The sequence below is a fragment of the Thermobia domestica genome, chromosome 10 (genome assembly GCF_964235325.1).
Source record: "Thermobia domestica chromosome 10, izTheDome1.hap1.1, whole genome shotgun sequence".
In the NCBI taxonomy this organism is placed as follows: domain Eukaryota; kingdom Metazoa; phylum Arthropoda; class Insecta; order Zygentoma; family Lepismatidae; genus Thermobia; species Thermobia domestica.
Window position 1 is genome coordinate 256093207 of NC_137463.1, and position 23847 is coordinate 256117053.

At 37.6% G+C, this 23847-nt stretch overlaps 1 protein-coding gene across 1 annotated transcript in view; it reads left to right on the forward strand.

The window, feature by feature from the left end:
* The first annotated feature begins 2662 nt into the window (after positions 1 to 2662).
* Positions 2663 to 23847, forward strand: part of LOC145662208 (uncharacterized) — a 65949-nt gene continuing 44764 nt past the window's right edge. The window contains exons 1-4 of the mRNA XM_081727542.1: positions 2663 to 2893; positions 5275 to 5333; positions 9793 to 9967; positions 12862 to 12933. Of these exons, the coding sequence (XP_081583668.1) occupies positions 5284 to 5333; positions 9793 to 9967; positions 12862 to 12933 (297 nt within the window). The 5' untranslated portion in view covers positions 2663 to 2893; positions 5275 to 5283. The remainder of the gene's footprint in view (positions 2894 to 5274; positions 5334 to 9792; positions 9968 to 12861; positions 12934 to 23847) is intronic.

Consider the following 23847-nt stretch of genomic DNA (forward strand, 5'->3'; position numbering starts at 1 on the left):
GTTTGATTTCCCATTATATACGTATGACTGGAACTCCACATTATACTAGAGATCTAAAAGAACGTTTTAACCTCGATTTTCGTTACATTTAATTGCCCAAAATAAATCCATAAAAATTTAAATGAAGTAGTAAGAACTATTTATTTATTTATTTTAATTTTAAGTTTAGCCAAAAAAATATGTAAGAAACGAATACTTTCCCTTAGCAGACACGACTTTAGGTTTAATAGAATGTAATGCACAAAAGGCCAAATTTTACCGTACAACATTATTTTCTCCTACTGTATTTAACAGTCTTACGGGATTAGGCGTCCATTAGCACTTTAGCTCCTTCAATACTCATGATAATATCCTAAACTAAACGTTTATATCTTTACCGTAACTTTCATTACCATTTAAGTACTTAACGAGAAATTCTCATCCTCTGAGGACAATGTCATACTTTAATTTTCCTGTTACTTATTCCGAAAATTGATTCCAAACTTTTTTCACAGTAATTGTCTTTGGTACTTTTTCTGTTCTGCCTGAGAACCCCCCAGCACTTTGTAACACATTTTTGGATCAAAAGATCCAATATATTTCAATCACAAATTTTCTTATATGCTTTATATCTGGAGAACTACAAACAGTGTAGCCAAACCCAAACTATAAATTAACTTAGTATGACGTGCTTATGAAGCAGAAAATACGAAAACTCGATTTAGGGGCCGTTCCAAAATTTTGTATCCCCAGACCCAAAAACTAATTATTGGGCAAGATCGCAATCTTTTAATCATTCCTAAAATTCTCGTTTCTATCTTACCCTTAGGCAGAACAGAAATTTCTGTTTTTCCTATCTCCCTCCCTTAAAATGACTAAAATAAAATATGTTTTAATTGTATAAATTATTTGTTTTATATTCTAACTTTTACAACTATCTGCTTTTAGTTGCTTCAATTAAATTTTCGTCGGCTCCTTGATTCGATCTCAGCTTGTGCAAAGTGGAATTTGTGGTGTACAAACATTGTGTTCGTTGATTTCTTTGTAGTTCTTTCGTTATCTCCCACTTTCTTCTTACCACAACTTAATACATTCTCATCAGTACTCTCTCTTTTAGCCTCCATGCGGAACCATGAGATGTAAAACGGAAAGATGTCACTTCATTTTCAATTACTTTTTTGTAATTTCCTAAATGTTCAATGGTGGAGTTCAATCTTTGCATATACTGAGTATTAACACCACTCTCACTTTTAAGTTGTTATTTTTATTATTATTATTATTATTATTATTATTATTATTATTATTATTATTATTATTATTATTATTATTATTATTATTATTATTATTATTATTATTATTGGCTTGGTCAGTAGGTGTCCAGATTGTCTTTATAAACTGTTGGTTTAATCTATAATATTCTAAAAGTTACATTCGATTCCCTCTCGGTCGAAAAAGTGTAAGATCTTTTTCAGGCCAGCCATATAAAGTGAGGTTTATTCCTGGATTTCCCTCATTCATACCAGGCAAATGAAGGGATGGTACCTAACATATAGGTCGCAGGCCGCTTCCTTCCTTCCCCAATCCTTTCTTCTAATAGTATGATCGCTAAGGGGCACCATCCCTCATACGTGACAGGTTAAATGCCATAGATGTCGAGCCCTCAAATCTAATTCCTAATTCTAATTCTAATCTAAAAGTTAGAAAGCAGTTCAATTTTTAGCATTCTAAAAGCAATTCAAAGATGTTACTGGATTGTTCCATAACAGAGCAAAAATTGAGTATTATTAAAGTATGCAATATTCACTTCATACTACTATTGTTATTATTCTGTTATCATTAATATATTATAGACTAGTTGAATATACCCATGCTTCGCACGGAGGCTGTATTTGGAAGTCAACGCCTGTGGGAGTATCACCAGTGATCTCAGCGACCGCGAAAACTATGGATTTGATACTAATATCGGTCATTTTGGACTATTTTTTCATGTCTCGGTATCCGCCCTTCCCCCGCTCACTCCCCCGGCCCGCATACAATTGTATCTAAATTTGGAAGTCATCGCTAATGGAAGTGTCACCATTGATTTCAGCGACCGCGAAAACTATGAACTCGACATTAATATCGGTCATTTTCGACTACTTATACATGTCCCGGTATATGCCCCCCTGAGACCCCCCTGGTTCGAAATTTTAAAAAAGTGCTTAGTCTTGATATGGAGACTGGGCCAAGGTACAGCTGATCAAAATTTGGTAACTCTCGGTCCACTCGTGTGGTCCCCAGGCTACACACAGGCAGACAGACAGACAAACAAACAAGCAAACTCTTTATTTTATTTATATTAGATTAGATTCTGAAACTATTATTCTTTTGTTTTTCTCGCTCAGTAAGTAACAAATATACCCTTTCCAAGTGCTTAAACAATAGCAAACTAGGCATTTTTATGCATACACAGAATACTATTGTATAAAAGTGATTCATTGGTGTATCCTGTTATTCACAATATTTGTACAAATATAAGTATTTCGTTTCTCTGACTCACGAAACGGAAGTAATTCTAATATAAACAAATATGATCAACATCCTGTCATAATTTCAACAATATATTGTGCTACCATTTGCTACCAAATTAACAGCCAGAGACGAAGGTGGACAATAAATGTAACTTAAGATACATACAAATATCCGGTGAAGAAGGTTCTAGAACAATCATGAAGTTTCAACAACTACGTAACTTCCTGTGTTTGTCAACGTCACATGATAAATGATGTAGTAAAAGCTTATTGGTTTACAGACATTGAATATTATCACCCTTACTTTCAATTCGTTCGGGCATTTCAGTATTATAGCCCTTCAGGTTATAGCTGCTTCATTATTCTTCAGGACATTGTCGAGTAGTTCAAAACAGGACATTCAGGTAAGACATGCTTTCTTAATATATTAGTGCAATTATTTGAATCGGAATTATACTGAAAACTGTAACTAAAACGTTTTAACAAATGTACAAATTGAAATTGGGAGTTAAACCTAAACATGTAACCTTTTAAACGCCGAGGGACGCAAATGCTTCATCAAGGCTTTAAGCCTTTTAGAATTTCCACTTTTTGAGGTAAATTTTAGACTTTCACTCAAAAAGATACTACTTCCTTACTATTTATAAGTGGATCATGATTCATATCTCGTTTCTTTCTTCAGAATAGATCATACTTTCCAACGGTACAACTAACTTGTCCGTATTACACACCAAAAATGGGAAATCTAAAAAAATATACAAATTTTGTACGAAATTTTTGTGCCGCTCTGGTCCGGACACGGGTTCACGTAGGAACTTGACTTAAAAAAAAGCATTGCTATGTACACTCATGTCCATAATGATTGTCGCATATCTATAACTGTCTTCTAGTAAGAATATAATTTGATAATGATTTTGCAGGGTACTTTTAATACTGATACTATGTGTATAATCAGGAAATGTATATTTGTGGTAAATTTCATAGGAAAAGAATTATGAATACGAAAATTAGAATGAGTGAAACAAAATGTTGCTAAATGGACAAGAAAGTTTTATTTTCGTTTTATTGTTCTTATTTACTGCTCTTTTGACATGAAATTTGCCACATACATATCTTTGCCGATTATACACATACTAACACTGTAAGAAATACCGGGCGAATTCGTTATCACATTATATTCCTATAAAAACTTATTTATAGACATGCGACAATAATTTTGGACATGAGTGTACCACGACAGAGAAAGGGGAGGGTAGATTTTTTTGTTGCTTTGCATCAGGATTTTGGGGGGATCATTCACTCCCTCTTGCGGATACAGTCATAAAAATTGGTATGTGAAACAATGAAGTAGTCCAAATACACGCTAATACACTGCAAAAGCACTTCTTGTTTACATGGAGAAAATAGGAGAGGAGTAAATTTGACCAATTTTTTGAGTCTGTTTTTTGACTTAAATGACATTTATTTTCATGTAATTTAACCATTGAAAAATAGAAAAAAAAGACTAGAAAAGAATTTCTTAAGCTTGCTGTTTCTTATTTTTTCAATAGTTTTCTTTTGTCCATTTTTAAAGAGTTTAATTTATCAAACTTTTTTTATTTACGATTTATTCATCTTTAATCCTTATTTACAAGGTATTTATCTTTATTTATAATCTTTATTACTATCCCATATGTACGAGGGTGTGAGTGTCTATCCGGGAGTCAAATATCTCAAAAATACTCAATGGATCGTCATGCTTGATAAGGTCCAGAGATCATTGATAAATGATAAGGCACGGAGTTCGTTGATTGAGGTGCAACTATTTCCGCTTTTATCTTTGATCATTATAGATATGTTCAAAACTTTACTGAAATGCAAAAAATTTGAACCAATTCTGAAGTGTTTGATCACTAATAATGAAAAATGGGTAACCTATTATTATAATCAGCGACGCATATACGCTAGTTATCCCCCCGGGGCAAGAATTCGCCTTAGACCCTCTTCACCAACCAAACCGAAACGCTCCCCAAATATTTTACAAATTTTGTGTTGTCTCAATCCTTCGCCCGGGGTAAAAATCCCATTTGCCCTCCTTAGTTACGTCACTGACTATAATGTGAGAACAATATTGTAATTGAAGTGAGGAAACGTTCCACAGTTTGTGCCAAGGACTACATTGACGCTCAGGAAGGTTATGTTGTGCGTTTGGTAGGACTGGAAGGGCATTGTGCATCACGAGCTAATGCTGCTGAGAAAACGGTAGACACAGACCTAAACAGTCGAAAAATAGCGCGAGTACAGCTAGCAATTCAAAATAAACGGACGAAACTGGTGAACAGAAAAGGTGTCATATGCCGTATGACGCACATTCTTAACGACCCAATTGAGACAAATTGGTTGAGATGTTTTAATCGATTCATCGTATAGCCCGGACCTAGCACCGTTACACCATAATTTGTTTCGGTCTCCACTGAACTCCCTGAGGAAAATCAAGTTAATTTTAAACGAGGCATGTGGAAGCCACGTGTCTCAATTTTTTGACAAGAAAGAATCATCAAGAAAAAGAGGAAATAACAATAAATGGAGTCTCAATTTTAAATAAACTTTTATAACAAGAAGTAGCTTCTTGGAGTCAATTAAGCGTCCCAACATCAGAATCATAGTATTAATTGATATAATCTTGTTAATAATTAATAATTATAATATTATTATATAATTAATTATTAATTCACTAATAATATCATTATGTATAATTAATATTGTACGTTCTATATGTAATTAATGTTTCATATGTATCTTTCAGGTAGCAAAGATGAAGATGAACATTGCTGTGGGCCTACTCATTATAAGCTTCTCTTTCTGGTAAGAAATTTGAGTTTTCCTTACAACTAAGTAACTTACATTTCTTGGTTTAATGGGAAGTTTACGTTCCTTTCAGCTCTGATTCTATTTATTTAAACTAATGATGCTGTGTAAGACGCAGTAAGATTTTTTTAAAAAAAGGAAAACTTACATTCTGTGGCACAACATCGCTTGCTACACGGTAACATTCACAAAGTCCAAAATAAATAAATAAATTTAATTTAATTTTCATGAAACAGTACTCATATTTTCTTCAATCTAAAGCATTTCTTGTTTTTGTTTGGTTTAGAAAAGGTGGCCGAAACATCAATTTTATATTGTTTAAAATTGAGAATTTCATCACATCGCTCGACTTCCTCTCATCCTAGAAAATAACTCTCATTTTTTTTTCATGATAATCAGATTACATAGAACACTCATTTCTGGTATCTGAGATCCCTGGTTCTATTTCAGGTAGCGATAAGTGGACTTTGTGGTAGACAAACACGGTGTATGTAGGTTTTCAAGGGATTCTTTCGTTTCCTCCTACTTTGCTGATTCCACCATTTTATTCATTCTCATCATCACTGCCTGCTTTACTCCTGTTGAATTTGTGAAACGTTATGGTACAAGTTTAATTTCATTTCATGATTATTATCTATTTTTATTTGTGCAGAAGTTACTCTTAATTTTGTTTCTGAAAGTTGAGGTGAATTTATTATTATTATTATTATTATTATTATTATTATTATTATTATTATTATTATTATTTGTCTTTGATCGACATCAACAACAAAAGTAATAGGCCTCATTGAAAAGTCAGAAATCTATACAGGGTGGCCCAAAAGAATAAATATACCGGTGCATTGATCAAGTATAACATTCTAGCTTATAGGTTTATTTGTTTCGTCTGTTCCGAATTTAAGATGTAAGTAAAAATACACTAAGAACGAATAATAAAGAAACTAAGTCTACTTGAAGAATAATAATAAGAAATGATATAAATTGCAATAAGCTGATACGTACTGGACTGTGTACCTACTTTTGGGCCACCCTGCTTATAAACAGAAATGAAAGTGGCTGTTACCAAATTCTCAACATAGGTGAGGTTCGGGCCTAAGATGTCTTTTTTATAATTTCACTTTGGTCGTGCAACTTGGAGGAAGGATATATAAAAATGATTGAGAAAGATCGATATTAATGTCGAGTTCATAGTTTTCGGGGTCACTGAGACGAAAAGTGACACTTCCGATGCTGTTTAAATCCAAATTAAACCCCTTAACTTGCAGGATATATACAAAAATGATCGAAAATTACCGATATTAGTGTCGAATCTATAGTTTTCGGAGTCGTGAGATGAATAATAACACTTTCGATGCCCTTTATATCTAAATTCAGCCCAGCAACATGGGGGAAGGAGGAGAGAAATAAAAACGACCGAAAATGACTTATATCAGATAGTAGAGCACTTCAATGATAGTAAAAAGTAACTCACTAACCGAGCATATTACTATCTTTTCTTATTTCAACCCGGGGAAACGGGTAACTGACACTAGTAAACTATATGCACTATATATATTGACTATATATAAACTATATATATTGAATTAAGGTTGGATTAGTTTTACTTTGACTCTACGTAACGAGTTTTAGCAACAACAACGGAAACTGTTTTCAGAAGTCGATAGAAGTTGCCATTTTATCGTTACAAGTTAAGTAAGGAAACTTACCTAATAAATTATTCCTAAGTATTACGTAAGCATGTAAAGTTTTACCTATATGACTTCTCTCAGAGGCAGCCACTGACCAAGAATACTGCTCTCAATCTTGTTTCGTTTCTTTCGTTGTGTGTAAAGGATCAAAATACATTATTATATTGAGGAGCAGATGTATTACTCGCGTTATTTGTTTTTCGTACTACCAAAGGGAAAAGCTTTTAATCAAGAATATGATTAACCCACGCTAGGATGATTGGAATATGAAATGTGGACAAACGCCATGGTGATTGGAACAAAGCGGTGAATGCCAAAATGTAGAAGTAGGAGAGGAGAAATTACAGCCAGTGACTAGTTTTAGATAGTTAATAATGATATGAAGTGCGAACGTGAAATAAAAGCAATGATAGGAATGGCCGAAGAAGCCTTTAGGAGGAAGAAAAGTCTATTTTGTGAAAGCTTGAATAGAGTTGAGAAATGTTTATAAAATGTTTCGTAGGGAGTATTGTACTATATGGAGCAGAAACAAGGACATTACGTAAAATGATTACAAACGAATGGAAGCTTCTGAAATGTGAATATGGAGAAGAATTGAGAGATATAGCTGGGTCGAGCAGAAAAATAATGAGAGGCTATTAGAAATGGTAGTGGAGAGAACAGCAATTTTAGATATTAGAATATTTAAAAGAGGAAGAGAAACTGGTTGGGGATTTGGGTAAGAAGAACTGTATCATGAGAGACATGGTAGAAGGCATTGTGGCAGGAAAGAAAGAGGAAGCAAAGGAGGTTACACTTGAGGGACAATATCAAAACAGAAAAATCGCATGTGAAGGAAAAGAGGTTAGCCGAAAACTGTTGAGCATGAACGCTTCTCAGTTGCGGCAAATGAGCCGGCAATAATAGTAGAATACCAATGATGATGATGATGATGATGATGACTAGAGGTGAGCATAAAAGCGTTCATGCTTCGTAATTGTTTGACTTCAGGTCAAATCCCGTGGAATTCTAAGTTAGACGGTTAAGGGCACCGTAATGCGGTACAGGCCATATGATCCTAAGGTCTGAATTGAAGTTGGATTTCCCATTCTTACTGTACACTGATCACCAGTTGAATTAGAAACAGTAGGACAGTTTCAGAAACCGCCCTGCAGAGACTCCACTAGTGCAAGTGAATGAAACACAGTGAACCTGTACTGCTGCCGTGTGCTTTTTCTCTCGGTATCCGTATCAGTGCAGTGTGTGATGGGCAAGACGAAGAACCTGGTTGCATTTAACCATGATCAAATTGTAGGAGTCAGAGGACTGGACGGATCGATTTCGGAAATGGCTGCAACACTCAGATTTTCAATGGCAATTGAATCAAGGGTGTATCGTGAGTACCTGGCTTCCAGTAAAACCGCACTCGCACGGGCAAACTGCCGGGGACGGGGGCGTGTCGACGACAGGGGTAGCAACCACAGAATCCACTACCACCTACTCACTATGCTGTACATAAGCCTTCGGCCCATACGAGTACCCCTTCTGATGGACACAACACAGGAAATAACATCAAACATGGGCAAAGAAACACCGCCACTGGACCGTAGAAATATGGGAAAAGGTTGCCTGGACATTGGAGTCACGTTTTACATTAGTACATGCTGATAGACGCGTACCGATGCGTCGCTAATCGCACAAGGCAATGCATTCATCGTGTCAGCAGCGAACTGTGCAGGCCGGTATTGGTAATTTTCTCATCTGGGACATGTTTACCTGGAATGAAATGGGTCATCTAGCACAAGTGACACGGTCCATCACAGGTGAACGCTACCGCGATCTTTTGGATAACTATGTCCTGCCATTTGTTCCCCTGCCAGATGGTACCTAATTTTTCAGTAGGAAAATGCGAAACCCACCACTCTAGGATGGCAGTAGATCAGTTTGATTAGTACTCCTCTGATCTGGTAACATTTCCTGGGCATCACTGTCACCAGACTTCAATCCCATCCAACACATCTGGAGCGACATGGAACGACATCTTCGGGCTATGGATCGACCCTCTTTCCACCAATCTGTGGGCTTTGTGGGAGTCTTTCCAGTACATATGGATTGAGATGTCAGAATAACACTTCAGGTGCCTCGTGGAGTCCACGCTACGGCGGGTATCCGCCGTTATCAGAGCGAAAGTTGGTGCTACACGGTAATAGGTAGGCATTTGTTTCTAATTCAACTTCAGATCAGTGTACTGTTACATAAAAGAAATCATAGTCAACAGCAGGCTCTGGTCGTGTATACTGTACAATTTATTCCAAGTACTCATTTGACAGATTGTACCGTCTCCATCAGCCTAGCCGGCATAATCGCGGGACGTAAAACTCAAATATTTAATTTCATTTCCATTTGACAGATGCAAGGTGAATCTCTGAGTCATATCCGAACGACTATAGAAAAAGTAAAATTTTCTGTTCCGACTGGAGGTCGACCCGAGCCACTTAGTTGGTAGGCAGACTCATTTCTATCAACGCCAGAGCAGCTGTCTTCGCAATCATACTCAACTTTTGTAGACTTTTCATTCAGTTCGGCCAGGTAAATGCCGGGATAGTACCTTTAACTTTAGACCATGAGAGTCTACCTTATTCTTATTACTCATTTTCTAATTGTAAATCGGCACAACCTATATTAAGATTTTTAGTATGTAAACATGCAATTACGTGTTGTTATTATAATTGTTATAAGTAGAAATTGTATCATAATACACTATGTTGCTGAAACGATAGTGTTTTCAGGATTGTTCTGTGCAACACATCCAGCTTCTCCAACTGTCAATGTGGTATTTTCAACACCAGTACAGTGGCCAAAGGTGCAGGAAACAAGAAGCCTTTCTTCAAGACTTCAGTCGGAATCAAAGTCAGCTGTGATCAGAAAGGCGGCAACCAATGCAATAGGAAATGTAGCGCTATGGTAAGCACGAAACATATTTTTCTCCTTTTATTTGCAGATTATTAATTTTGTGGTATACGCTTAAATGCATTATGTGATCAAAGTATTTCAACACCAGTCCGGAAGTGTGTTTTCGCTTGTTGTAGTTACAGTGACGTCACTTAATGTATGCAGCACCCGAAAAGTGCTTGCAGTCGTAACGATACAATGCGAGGGAGTGGAGTGAGTAGTTTTGTAAAGCTCACAAACTTAATGACAGGTGTTTGGTTTCTTCAAGTGTAACAAATGGACAAGTGTGCCAAGTAAACGTTACGTTTGTGTGAATGGAGTTGCTGCCCGAGACACATGCGACAGAGTAATCGCAAGGAGCGATCCAACTTCCAGGTTCCTCATTCAAGTATCTAACCTTATGGAAAGCGAATCGAATCATGTTGCGAAATCGAGGGGGACTGAACTGGTGAATTGTGAACGACTGAAGTTTCATGAACGTGACACGATGTCAAATATTCACGTCACTTCCCGTTATTCTTCTATCAGTGATGAACAAAAGTTTTGTGTCGATGAACAAGTGAACATCCAGAGTCTGAATTATGCCAGTACATCCACCAGATATCAGCCGTTTGGTCAATTCAAAGCGTTCTGGAGCACAAACTGACGAAAGACTGTCGTCTTTGTTTGCAGACCACGAATCAAGTAACAGGAGAACTTTCTTCTTATTATTTGGAATGCTTTTCCATATAACGTCCGAATAGAAACATTTGATATCGTCACACCTTTTAGCAGTTTTATCTCCAAAAGGAAATGGTCGCAACCTACCAACTCCGAATTTAACGCAATTCCGTATAGATACTAATTTGAGGTTAGTGAATAACGTGAGAATGGTCATTCCATTTGCTTTTACGTACTTTACAAGATATACAGAGTGAGGCAACAGAATGCAACATAAGAGAACCATGTGATCCGAGTCCGAGTTGGGCGAAATTTCGTATTGATACTAATTTGAGGTAGGTGAATAACGTGGGGATAGTCGTTCTATTCGCTTTTGCGTAGTTTACGATATATATAGGATGATGTAAAACAGAATATACCATAAGGCAACTATGTAAGAAACAACTGCTGAAGACCTACGCTTTACCCTAATACATGTCATAATAGCACACAAAGGAAAGAAACTACAATTGAAATATACTTAATGTAAGTTAAAACGATAATACCCTATCGATGGTAGTGTGGATTGCAAACGAAGTGAGTTCTACGAAGATCCATGGAACAGTACGTGCAGATAAGAAATAGTGCTGCCTCAGAATCTTCTATTGCTCATATATCATCGTCAACTTGAAATAGAATTTGAAGAATATTTCTGAAACTACTGTTCAGTTCTTTTGTTACATATCCATCCTGGCGCCACGCATACACTAACATGTCTTACAGTGCAGGGGAACAGAATTGATGATAGACCACGGAATGTAATTTCATCATAAAGACTCTATCATGCAACTTTTCTGTATTATTTTCAAGTATAATTTTGAGACAAAAGTATTTTTCAATTCTTCGAATGACAAGTTTGAACTGCCGGAAAAAGTAAACGTCAAGTGGTTGCACAAATCTTGTAGTCTTCGGAAGAATTATTTGTGTTCGAAGCGTCTTCTTGTTTAACATCTGTTGTATTTGGGAGTCGTTAAAAATATCATGATCAGTCTGTCCATTCCAGGGATCTAATAGCAGTAACGTGTCATCCGTAACATCAGGAATGAGCACGCTCATCAGCCATCTTTTCACATGTAGTTTAATCTTTCTGTACCGGTGTATTACAGAATGCTTCTATGTTATTTTACATTTGCATCACCCTGTATATCTAGCAAAGTATTCAAAAGCGAATCGAATTACTACTCTCACGTTATTCACCGATCTTAAACGGTATCTATACGAAATTTCGTCCAATTCGGACTGGAATTACACAGTAGTCTTTTGTTGCATTCTGTTTTGTAGCAACCCGTATATATCGTAAAATACGCAAAAGCGAATCAAATGATCATTCCCAAGTTATTCACCGACCTCAAATTAGAACCTATAGGAAATTTTGTCCAATTAGGACTTGCCATGTTGGGACCATTTCCTTGTTAGTACTACTCTAACACATGTGTCTCGGGCAACAAGTCGATTCACCCTTATGTAACGTTTACTTGTGAGGAAAATTTCAACCTTCCTGTACAAATCCAGATCCACTGTGCCATATGTTGTGATGAAGTGGGAACATGATGTAATGTCCACAATTCAAAATTTGGCTTCACTTTGAATTCCAAATATAGCTGAGTGTTAACGGAGGTGGTTGTGAGAAATCGTCAATTATTAATCGCCACCGTAACCAAGGAATTCCACATTTTATTAGCATATATTCCTATCGCCGTGACTTTTTGGTGAGAGTAAAATTTTTGCTTCTGTAATAGAATAACTGATTGCGCATAAACCAAATATCCCGTTTATATCGGATGATGAATGAGACTTCACCATTAAATCATAGAACAGTGAAAAGACGTTGTGTGGACTACTGGACTACATATAGAGTAAGTTATGTCCTAATAGGTAAGACCTGATATTCATTAATGCTTCATTTTATTAGAACTAACGTTTCAAAGGCATATGTAGACTGTCTTTACTATCATAGATGTGCTTGAAGAGTATACAAAGGTTTTGATTTGCTTAACATGTTAGGTGAATGCATTTGGTGGAATTGAGTTCAAGCTAGGTCCACTAGAAGCATATATGTTACCATACAGGAGTTTCTACATAATACAGAATTCTATTTACCTTCTAGAATGTAATTGCTCTTCACGAACGTGGATAGGGTACTAAACATAATTCTTATATACGTGCTGAAAACTATTTCTAATTAATATTTCCTTTCTAACTTGTAGGCAAACGCTTACAAGAGTGTCTCCAGAATGGTCGCTTGTACAATGATCAAAGAGAGCGAGAAAGGAGTCATGGTAAGTACTATTAAAATGTATTGGTAAGATAAAAGGCAGAGAGGCTCCTCATATGGAGTAGTCCATGTGAGCGAAAGAGAAATGGCTTCAGGTAAGACTACATATATTCTTGTCTTCGGCACATGCATGAGATGATGTACTTATATTGAGCCAAAGTCAAGGTCTAGCTGTAGTGCGCATGTGCAACCCATCTCCGTAAAATTGCAACGAGACAAACAACAGTATCTCGTTAGCCCTTTTGAGATTTGGGGATGTTAACGTAAATTTTAAACTTTCAGTTAAGCAGCTACTGCATCATTACTATCTGTTCCAGGATTTTGGTTCTTAACTCATCATCTTTAGAATGAAGAAACCTTCTAAACGGTATAATTCACATGTTCAAATCGTATGCCTGAAAAGGGGATTTCGAGAAAATGAAGATTTTTCTTTAAAAAAAAAATATTATTCAAAAGTTTATGCCCCTCTATACCGGTCCTTTGGGATGGGAGAGGAGGAAAGAAGCTATAACACGTGTACTCTGTCTGTCATGTCGACATGTGTGTTCTGGGATCCCATAATAAATTTTAGATAGCATTTGCGAGAGAACAAAATAAGCATTTTGCTTTGTACTCATGAAGACCAAAAAGATCATATCATAAACACTACCAACATGACGAGCTCCTTCTCAAACCACATATGATCTCTTTCACAATGCATGCACGACTGAACAATAAAAGACAACAGTAATAGATGTTAAACCAGCGTTTTAAAAGAATACACACATTTGGTATACATATGGCATCTATATACCATAAATTGCGAAAGGGTTGGTCAAGCAGTAAAGCAGCGTAGTTGAGCGTATGATTCCGCCGAAACACGGTACTTCCTAGGTATATGGCACATTCAAATTCGGCCCAATATAACTGTAGTCAGAACTTTAGTATTATCTCCTTCAGTCTCTAGATTCTCCTGTAGTCCTGAGTTTTATTTTCGGATTGGATTCGATATGGATTTAGTGTCCTATTCAACAGCAAGACTATATGAGACGTTGACCTACAGCTTAACATGAGATGTGAGCCACATATGAGCCCCATAGGGGAATTAAATTCAAGTCTTCCACGCCAAAGTTCGTACGCTATCCACATATCTGACCTGGGGTAACAAGCAACAAGGGGTAAAGAGCGCCAAAACGTAATTAGTTCTTTATTTGTGAAACCTGTTGGGGCAGAACGATACGGATTAGATCGTGTGATCCAGTTGTCCTTGCTTTGATTGACAGCAGAGATTGTTCTTCAGAGGAGCTGTTATGCACTTGTAAAAACAACAACAACAACAACAACAACAAAAAACATCTTTAACCCTTACTAGAGAAGGTCGCGAAGTGTCACTCTGGCCTCATATCAATGCTATGCTCAATCGTCTCCATTTTACCTCTTAAACAATTATGGAAACGGAGAAATACTCGATCGGAAACGTGTTCGAATTACGAGCATAAAAAGTTCAAAATTTAACAGATTTTGCAAAACGTTTGAAGTAACTATTTTTTTTTTTTTTTTTAGATATACGCTTCAGTTTTGGTATCGGGGGTTTTCTTGGGTACGAAGTACAGTGGTAAGGCCAAAACGAACGTACTTTTTGTGGAGGAGTTGAAAGTATAGCGTTTTACCAAGTTTGCAAATTGACTTCTGTTTGGCACATCCGGTCGATAGACCGATAAAATATATTTTCCACCCTTATTATACTGCATTGTCATTTGAGTTCCTTCGTGGCTAAGCGGTTAGCGTACGCGCGTTTGCCGTGGGAGACCTGGGTTCGATTCCCGGTGAGAGCTCATGTGGTTCGGATTCCACGTTAATCAGTAGGTCCTGTCTCATATAGCCTGGCAGCTAAAAGGGACGTTAAACTTAATATCAACTCAACTGTATTGATATTCAAATATCACTTTCCTGTGTGTCCACTTTCAAATTGAACAATAACATTTGTCTCCGAAACACTTGGCCACTTAACTAACGTGAACGGGACTCCAAACTAGTGCTCTCAAACGGGTCGGGTCGGATCAGGTCAATTTGGGTCGGGTTGTCGGGTCGGGTCAATCGGGTCAGCTCGGATCGGGTTATCGGGTCGGGTTATCGAGTCGGGTCAGTCGGGTCAGCTCGGGTCGGGTTGTCGGGTCGGGTCAGTCGGGTCAGTTCACTTTGGTCAACTCAGTTTAGGTTGAGCTTAAACTCGGCTGGAGTCGAAAGCTGCTGTTTTTCACAAGCTGCCTAATTAAAAATAGCAATTTTCAATTGTTTTTATAGAAACCATAAATCTATTTTGAACACTTGCAGCTAGTGCTTTTATGGTAAATGCTTATTTTTGTAATTGTGTGTACTTTAATTTTTAAATGTGGAAGATTGGCTTTATCAATCAACTGTAATATCTACGCCAATATGGAGTCTGGATTTAGAACAAAACTAGAAGTTGTTTAAGTAAGGCTAAAAGAAAGATTGGATATGGACGACCAAGCCCAAGCAGGCTGCGGTGGCTCAGTGGTAGAGAATTCATTTCTGGTGCATGGTGTCCATGGTTCGATCCCAGCTTGTGCTAAGTAGGCTTTGTAGCGGAGAAACGCCGTGTAGTGGGTTTTCTCGGGGTTCTCCTGTTTCCTCCCACTTTCTTCATTCCACCATTTCATTAATTTCTCATGGTCACCATATCCCTTAGCCTCGGTACAGAATCGAGGGACCTTAAACTGAATATTTCACTTTATTTCACCAAGCCCAAGGACATCGATACAAGAACAATATAAAGATTGGATATGCAAAGACGAATTGCATAGTAATCTTGCTCTTGGCCTTGTTTTGGTTATCATCAAGTAGCGATGAGCGTATTTTCTTGCTTTCCGTATAGTATGAAAGACCATAATCAAAATCACACTTGGTCTTCAACTGTAATATCTACGCCAATATGGAGTCTGGATTTAGAACAAAACTAGAAGTTGTTTAAGTAAGGCTAAAAGAAAGATTGGATATGGACGACCAAGCCCAAGCAGGCTGCGGTGGCTCAGTGATAGAGAATTCATTTCTGGTGCATGGTGTCCATGGTTCGATCCCAGCTTGTGCTAAGTAGGCTTTGTAGCGGAGAAACGCCGTGTAGTGGGTTTTCTCGGGGTTCTCCTGTTTCCTCCCACTTTCTTCATTCCACCATTTCATTAATTTCTCATGGTCACCATATCCCTTAGCCTCGAGCATTCTTGGCTCTTGTATAGCATGAGAGACCACCAAGACTACGAAATGCAGAACCAAGACTTGACTGCAAGACAAAGAATAAGACGCAGTATTGAAGACCAAGACCCAGGGAGCGAATTGTTTGAATTTCATTTGTTGGTCTGAAAGTGATGAAATAAAATTTATAACGACTCACCAAGGGTAGTCGTCAACCTGGTTCGATCGATGATATAAAGAACTTGAGTGGTAGTAACTGTTTTCATGTAAAAATATTTTTAATAATTATGTATATAATACTATTCTCACCTTCTCTATCAGAATTATAAAGTAGATGAACGGTTTTAAATGGTTTATTAGTTGATACACTTTTCAATGTATTTGTCATTCACACTGTCGTGCACATACACGAGAATTAGGTATCCATAAACAATTACATAGCAACGAACTATCTATTACTCTCTAATATCTTACAGATATTAAAAACCTTCTTCTTTTGTTATTATTAAATTAACATTCTATAAGGTATAGTGCTTATGTATGAGCACTTTCTACCCAAGGTACAGGTAATTATTAACCTATCCAATATTTCGTTATATAAAAATGTCGCCCGACGATGGGACTGAATATAAAAGTCATAAACGAACTTGGCTTTTATCTTCAAGAATCACTGGTCCGTTTACAATAGAGATCTTACATTACATATGTCCTTTACATTTTGATCGCCCCTCGTATATCTTCATTACATTTCATATATATATATATATATATACATTTATAACAAATCTTTCATTTCATTACTCCTTATATTTTATTACATTAATTATATTCATTTATTAAACGTCGTTGCTTAATATATAATTTTTGAAGGGTACGAAGTCAAAATCGTAAGAATCAATTACGTTTTAATACATGAGTCACCATGATGCAGGGCGCATTATATATTAATTATTTCAGATGATATTCCAAAATAAACATTGGATCTATAAGGCATCAGAATAATGAAGAATCTTATCCAAGATAGTCGTTGAATAATTAGCTTAAAAGAATCAATCTTATATTTAACATAATCTCTGACAATTAAGTTTTCAACACAAGTCAATCTAATATAAATAATCTTTGCTTTTAATCAATTATGAACCGAATTATAATTCCTCATATTGTCTGTATACCGAAGTTATAAGAATTGTTTTCATTATTGATATTAACACATACTTTAAAAATAAAAATTCACAAGAATATACAACTGATATGGGTTTAACACTAACTTCATTAACTAGAATCAATTTAAATTTGTACTAGCATATGATTCTAATAAGGTACATTGTACGGCACAATCTTGATTAGGTTCCACTATATGTTGTACATGTATTGCATCGTGATTCTGATTTTGATACGGAGTGCCATCTCTTGAACAGCGATTATGTCTATCCACGAAATTTGTCGTATTCCTGGAATTTCGCCATATCTTTCGATTGTTTTTATGTCTACTTCGATCGGGTGATCTGACATAATTATTGTTATGATTGATTAGGTTAGGTTTATTCCCTACATAGTTCTGCCTATTTTGCTCGTTTGGATTACTAGAATTTACTCTGCTTCGGTTGTATTCCGTATCGTTCATACTACGGATATCTAGATTCCTAACAGGTACAAAATGATCTGAATTATTCTTACTTTTACTCACACCTGCTTGTTGATTCAAAGCATGGTATTGAGTTTCATAACATTGAACGAGCATTAACAAATGGTTGAAACTCATACACTGTGTAGAAAACAAGATTTGTTGTAACTTAAATGGGAGCAAATTTCGAATGGATGCTATTATTCTAGATTCCGACTGGAATGGATTGACAACTTTTAATTCGTTGTAGGTATTTACAACAAACTCGACAACAGATTTGTGTAAACGAGGATTGAAATGTTGATTTCTAATCGTGGCATCTCTATTTGCAAGCAAAAAATCATTTTCATAATTGGCGATCAGCGCTGCCTTGAATTCCTCATATGTATTGATGTGATCACGTATTGCCTTAAACCATAAGGAACATGGTGGGAGTAATAAATGAGGGATTAGCTTCATATATTGTGATCTATCTATACACATTATATTGCATTCGTCCTGAAATTTTTCCAGGAACGAAGTAGCATTCTCATTACATTTACCACTGAATTTACTCATGGCACGTATTTCACTCATCTTAACGCTTAACTTTACCTTCCTTTTATCGTTCCGAGTACTTATTGGGTGACAATTACTATCCATGACGTGATGTGTTGTTGTACCGTCTCTTATCCGTCCATCAGTACTCTTCGGATGAATTTCCTCCGAAATAAGGTCCTCATCAGATGTGGGTGGAGGCGAGGTCATCTCTTGTGAATGGGGAAACTCCAAATGATCACTGACCGTATTATTGTGGTGTACGTTGTCCTTGACCTGTAGCTTCCTCATTTCCTCCTGTAGAGTAGCTATCAATCGTGTATTTGCACGTATGTTGTTTGAATTATTGGTGACCTGAACCTTTTGCTGACGAACAGAAGATTCCATTACTTCTAAATCCTTTTTTACACCACTGATTTCTTGTATAATGTGGTCGTGATTATCCTGACAATCCTCAGATATTCTATTTAACTTTTCCTCGAACTGTGAGGTGATGTCATCCATCGCCTGGATAATTGATTGTTTCGTTTCATCTGACTTCTGTTCCATTCGTTTACTTAATTCCTCATATCGCTTGTTGGATTCTTCAGACTTCTGTTCTATCGTCTGTTTCAATTCCTTGTATTGCTTGTTGTTTTCTTCGGACTTCTGTTCTATCGTCTGTTTCAATTCTTCGTATTGTTTGTTGGATATATGAACCAAATTTTGTTCCAGTCGCTTCATAGCTTCCGAATCGTCTTTATGATATTGTTCTTGCCGCTGTAAGGCTAACAAGATTCGGTCTTCTAGTGTCATTCCTGGTGTTACACTATGTTCACCGTTGTCACTATTATTGGGTTCATTCTCCATAGCGTTACCGTTCATTTTTCTTATTATTATTCTACCACTTCTCAGTCTTGTGAAATTTGTATTCATTAACTTTATTACAAAAGTAAATTCACCCTTACTTTGCTTCGGGTAGCGAATTTACAAGAAATCCCGGGTGAGGTAAACCAAAATTTTTATAACGACTCACCAAGGGTAGTCGTCAACCTGGTTCGATCGATGATATAAAGAACTTGAGTGGTAGTAACTGTTTTCATGTAAAAATATTTTTAATAATTATGTATATAATACTATTCTCACCTTCTCTATCAGAATTATAAAGTAGATGAACGGTTTTAAATGGTTTATTAGTTGATACACTTTTCAATGTATTTGTCATTCACACTGTCGTGCACATACACGAGAATTAGGTATCCATAAACAATTACATAGCAACGAACTATCTATTACTCTCTAATATCTTACAGATATTAAAAACCTTCTTCTTTTGTTATTATTAAATTAACATTCTATAAGGTATAGTGCTTATGTATGAGCACTTTCTACCCAAGGTACAGGTAATTATTAACCTATCCAATATTTCGTTATAAATTAGTACTTTATAATTAAATATCATACTGTATTTTTAAATTTTAAATTACAAAATTCATATTATGTACCTTCTTACGTGCAACTATATATACTGTAAAATACGTTTTAATTACTGAGAAAGAAAAATCAATGTGGCACGGGTCCCGGAATCATAAGAACCTATTTTGGAATGAAAATTGAAGGGTTGAAAAAATCACAGGTGTTCTCCTGCTTCCTCAACCCTTATCATTGTAGTTAAACGATTTCCTTTTGTCTCCGCTAAGAGACTCTTGATATTGCATTTCGAGAAGACCCCCTGCCGTCCGAGCAGGTGAGAACACTGACCTTGAAGAAAAATTTCGTCACATAGAACTAAAGCAAGAAAAAAATTCCCACGTCGGACATTGGTATCAGTTATAAAAAGAAATAACCAAACATCAAAAGTGCCAAATATTCATTAAGATGCATATACAAATCCCCGGGTTGTCGGGTCAGGTCAGTCTGGTCAGCTCGGGTAGGGTTGTCGGGTCAGGCTACACGGGTAGGGTTGTCAGGTCGGGTCAGTCGGGTGTTCGGGTTGGGTCAATCGGGTCAGCTCGGATCGGGTCAATCGGGTCAGCTCGGGTCGGGTTGTCGTGTCAGGTCAATCAGGTCGGATCACGGTTCGGGTCAGTCGGGTCGGATCGGGTCATCAGGTCGGGTCAGTCAATTCGGGTCACGGGTCGTTTCGGGTCGGTCTTCAACCCGACCCGACCCGACCCTACCCATTGAGAGCACTACTCCAAACCTATTGGTCTCTGCTTACTCCAAACCATTTTGAAAGATAGTGTTTCAATAACTCAAAGTTAGCAATTTAAAAAATCAACGGATTTAAATGGCAATTGCTGGAAAATATTGGCCATATTCAGGAAATATTTTACGATATTCGGCGATAAATGTGACACAATCGGCTAGCGACGATGTATGCAAACATCAGTTTTCTCCGGAATAAAAGCACCTTGTACACAGCTTTGAGCACGCATTCCGCGATTTTTAAAATTTTCTGCCTATTTTGTTCTAAATGTCTTAAAATATTCCCTGGAGTTTGACCAATATTTTCCTATAATCAACATTTAAATACGCTGAAAAATTTAAAAAAGGAAGACAATGATATATTGAATCACCGTCTTCCGCAGTGTGTAAGCATTGGGCAACAGGATTCGATATACCGATCAGGATAGTGGCACGACCGGCCGCTCTGGCGCTGCGCGATTTGTTTAAAGCGCCAGTTTTGCGCGATTGATTACAATCAAAATGTTGGTTTTGTAAACTGATATTCTTTATTTCCTGTCAGTGCCAGCCTCGGCGGATAATTTATTTGGTTTAACTTCATTTTAACAATAAACTGATTGTTGTTTTCCACATATGATACTAAAGATGGTGATCAGAAAAATGAAAACATCTGAACGAAATTGCAACTTACCAGATTAATATGGTGTCGGGCCACCTTTCGCCTTCAGAACAGCCTTGATGCGACGTGGGATGGAGGCATAGAGGTCGTGAATCGTAGCAAGTGGAATTTTACATTATTCCTCGTGCAGGGCATCGGCCAGTTCTGTGAGAGAGGATGGAGGTGGAAATCGTCGCCGGAGTCGTGTTTCTAAGACGGACCACAGATGTTCAATTATGTTGAGATCTGGGGATTGGGCGAGCCAGGGGAGGTGAACTTCATCCCGATGTTCCTCAAACCACGCTGCAACAACGCCAGCGCATTATCATCCTGGAAGATGGCGTCATTGTCCGGGAACAACATCCGGACCATAGGATGCAAGTGGTCTCCTAAAATTGCAACATAATCGTTGGCAGTGATTTGTCCGCTAAGTGTGACCACAGGACCCAATGAAAACCATGATATGGCGGCCCACAGCATCACCGAGCCACCGCCATGTTTCACAGTTGGGCGGAGACACTGCAGATCATAAGCTTCTTTGGGCGTTCTCCACACATAAACACGGTCCGTGGTTAGGAATAGGATGAAGATCACTCATCCGACCATATCACACATTTCCAGTCCTCAACGGTCCAAGTTGCATGGTCGCGGCACCATTTGCGGCGTGCGAAAGCGTTATAGTCCCTGATGAGCGGTTTGGCCCGTGCAACACTACCCCGTAAGTTCATGTCATGTAATTCGCGGCGGACTGTGATTGTCGAAACAGGGTTGGGGAGGTGCTGATTGAGTTCCTCCGTCACTTGCTCCGCAGTGGCACGACGGTTCTGCGTGACAATACGCTTCAATACCCGGCGTGACCTGTCACTCATGATTTTCTTCCACCCACTGTTCCGCTTCCCCGATGTGGTTTTCCTGTGTGTTCTGTAGGCCGTCATCACCTTCGACACTGTCCCACGCGACACACCTAACACAGTAGCCACTGCCGTCACACTCACTCCACATAACCGCGCACCAACAATTTGCCCTCTTTGAAACTCTGAGAGGTCTCCCATTTTACACTACCTCCGTCTGCTGCAGCCACTGGACACTGCTGTTCCACTGCGCCTGACGTAGTATGGAGACCGACCTAACACACTACCAGCAATGGTTCGGCGCTGCGGGCGCCACGACACCACTGCCAATCCATACATCTGACGTGTTGCCAACTACAGGTGTTTCCATTTTTCTGACCACCATCTGTATGTTGCAGTGCGCAAAGTGCAAAATTTTTGGTGGACAGCTGATCCGAGGAAAACAACACGTTGGTAACAGAGCCTTTTCAGAAAATATTGGTCTCACTCCTACCTACAGACGGCAAGAACTTCACAATAAAGATTATCACAAGATTAACTATGAATAACACGACGTTCATCATTGAACTGGCAAAGCGTTTCGGAGACAACTGTCATTGTTCCATTTGAGAGCGGCCACAGAGGAAAGTGATATTTGAATGGCAACACAATCGAATAGGGGTAACAAATACATTTCATTAACTTATCTACCCAGTGTGCAAAACAGAAGGCAATTTGCAAGTTGTAAGACGCCATTACCCTTCATCTACTCCCCAATAAGAGTTCTTATCTTTCAAATTGCGTCTGTTTCAACCTCATCACTGTGTTGGACATCCAAGGAAAAACCCCGAAACCAAACATGAAACATCTATCTCAAGAAATGGTTACTTCTAACTTCTTGCAATATCTGTTCAATTTTGAACTTTTAACGCTTGTAATTCAAACACGCTTACGATCGAGAATTTCTCCGTTTGCGTAATTGTTTGATATGTAAAGTCGAGTCGATTGAGCATAATATCGATGTGAAGTCAGAGTAACACCTCGCGACCTTCTCTAGTTAGTTTACAACTCCCGAACGCCCAGAATACTTCGCGGTACGGCGGAATATTTAAATGATTTTCTATAGCATATGAAACAAAAGCGTATAGCAACACTTCTGTTGTGCACAGAAACATGACGTAAAAAGTACTTTGTTGCCCAGGGTATTTACTATAATTTTTTGTGTCATTTGAGATACTCTAACCAAAAACCAGCCGTTCTTAAACGAAGAAACGCGAGTATGAAGAACCCACGTTGCGGAACGTCATATTACGTCAACTGTATCATGCGATTCTCTTTTTTCAATAGTATGACGTGTCCCTTTTTCTAAGGTTTTAGTTTCATTAAAGAAACGTAATTTTCATGCTGTTAAACTTTCAAATTGTGATAAATGGTGTATCATTTATGTAATGTGATCAAATACTAGTACGTATATGGTTAAATACACAAGACTTTGTTTTTTTATTAAGTAGCAACCTCTTGACAGGCTGATGGCAGTGATACTAGTAACAAGGGAAGGAAAAATGATGTTGGTCTCGGGGCGAAGACCAACAATTTTTGAAATTGTTAGTATTAATATTGTAATGGGTAGGTATTTCGCAGTCTCTAAGTGCAAGGGGGACCTCTAGATTCTAGACCATTAAATTTTCTACATAGCCAAGCCAAATATTCTCGTTATGATTTTTGGAAACATCAGGATTCGACTCCGATATTTCTTTTCTGTTTTGATACTGTGCGGTCAGTTTTGAGTTGATTTTAAGATTAGCGTCTCTTTCAGCAGCAAGGCTGTATGAGACGTGAATCTACAGTTTAACTTGGGATTTCAAGGACATAAGCTCCCGCTGGGTCAAATATGAAAAATAAATAATAAGCATA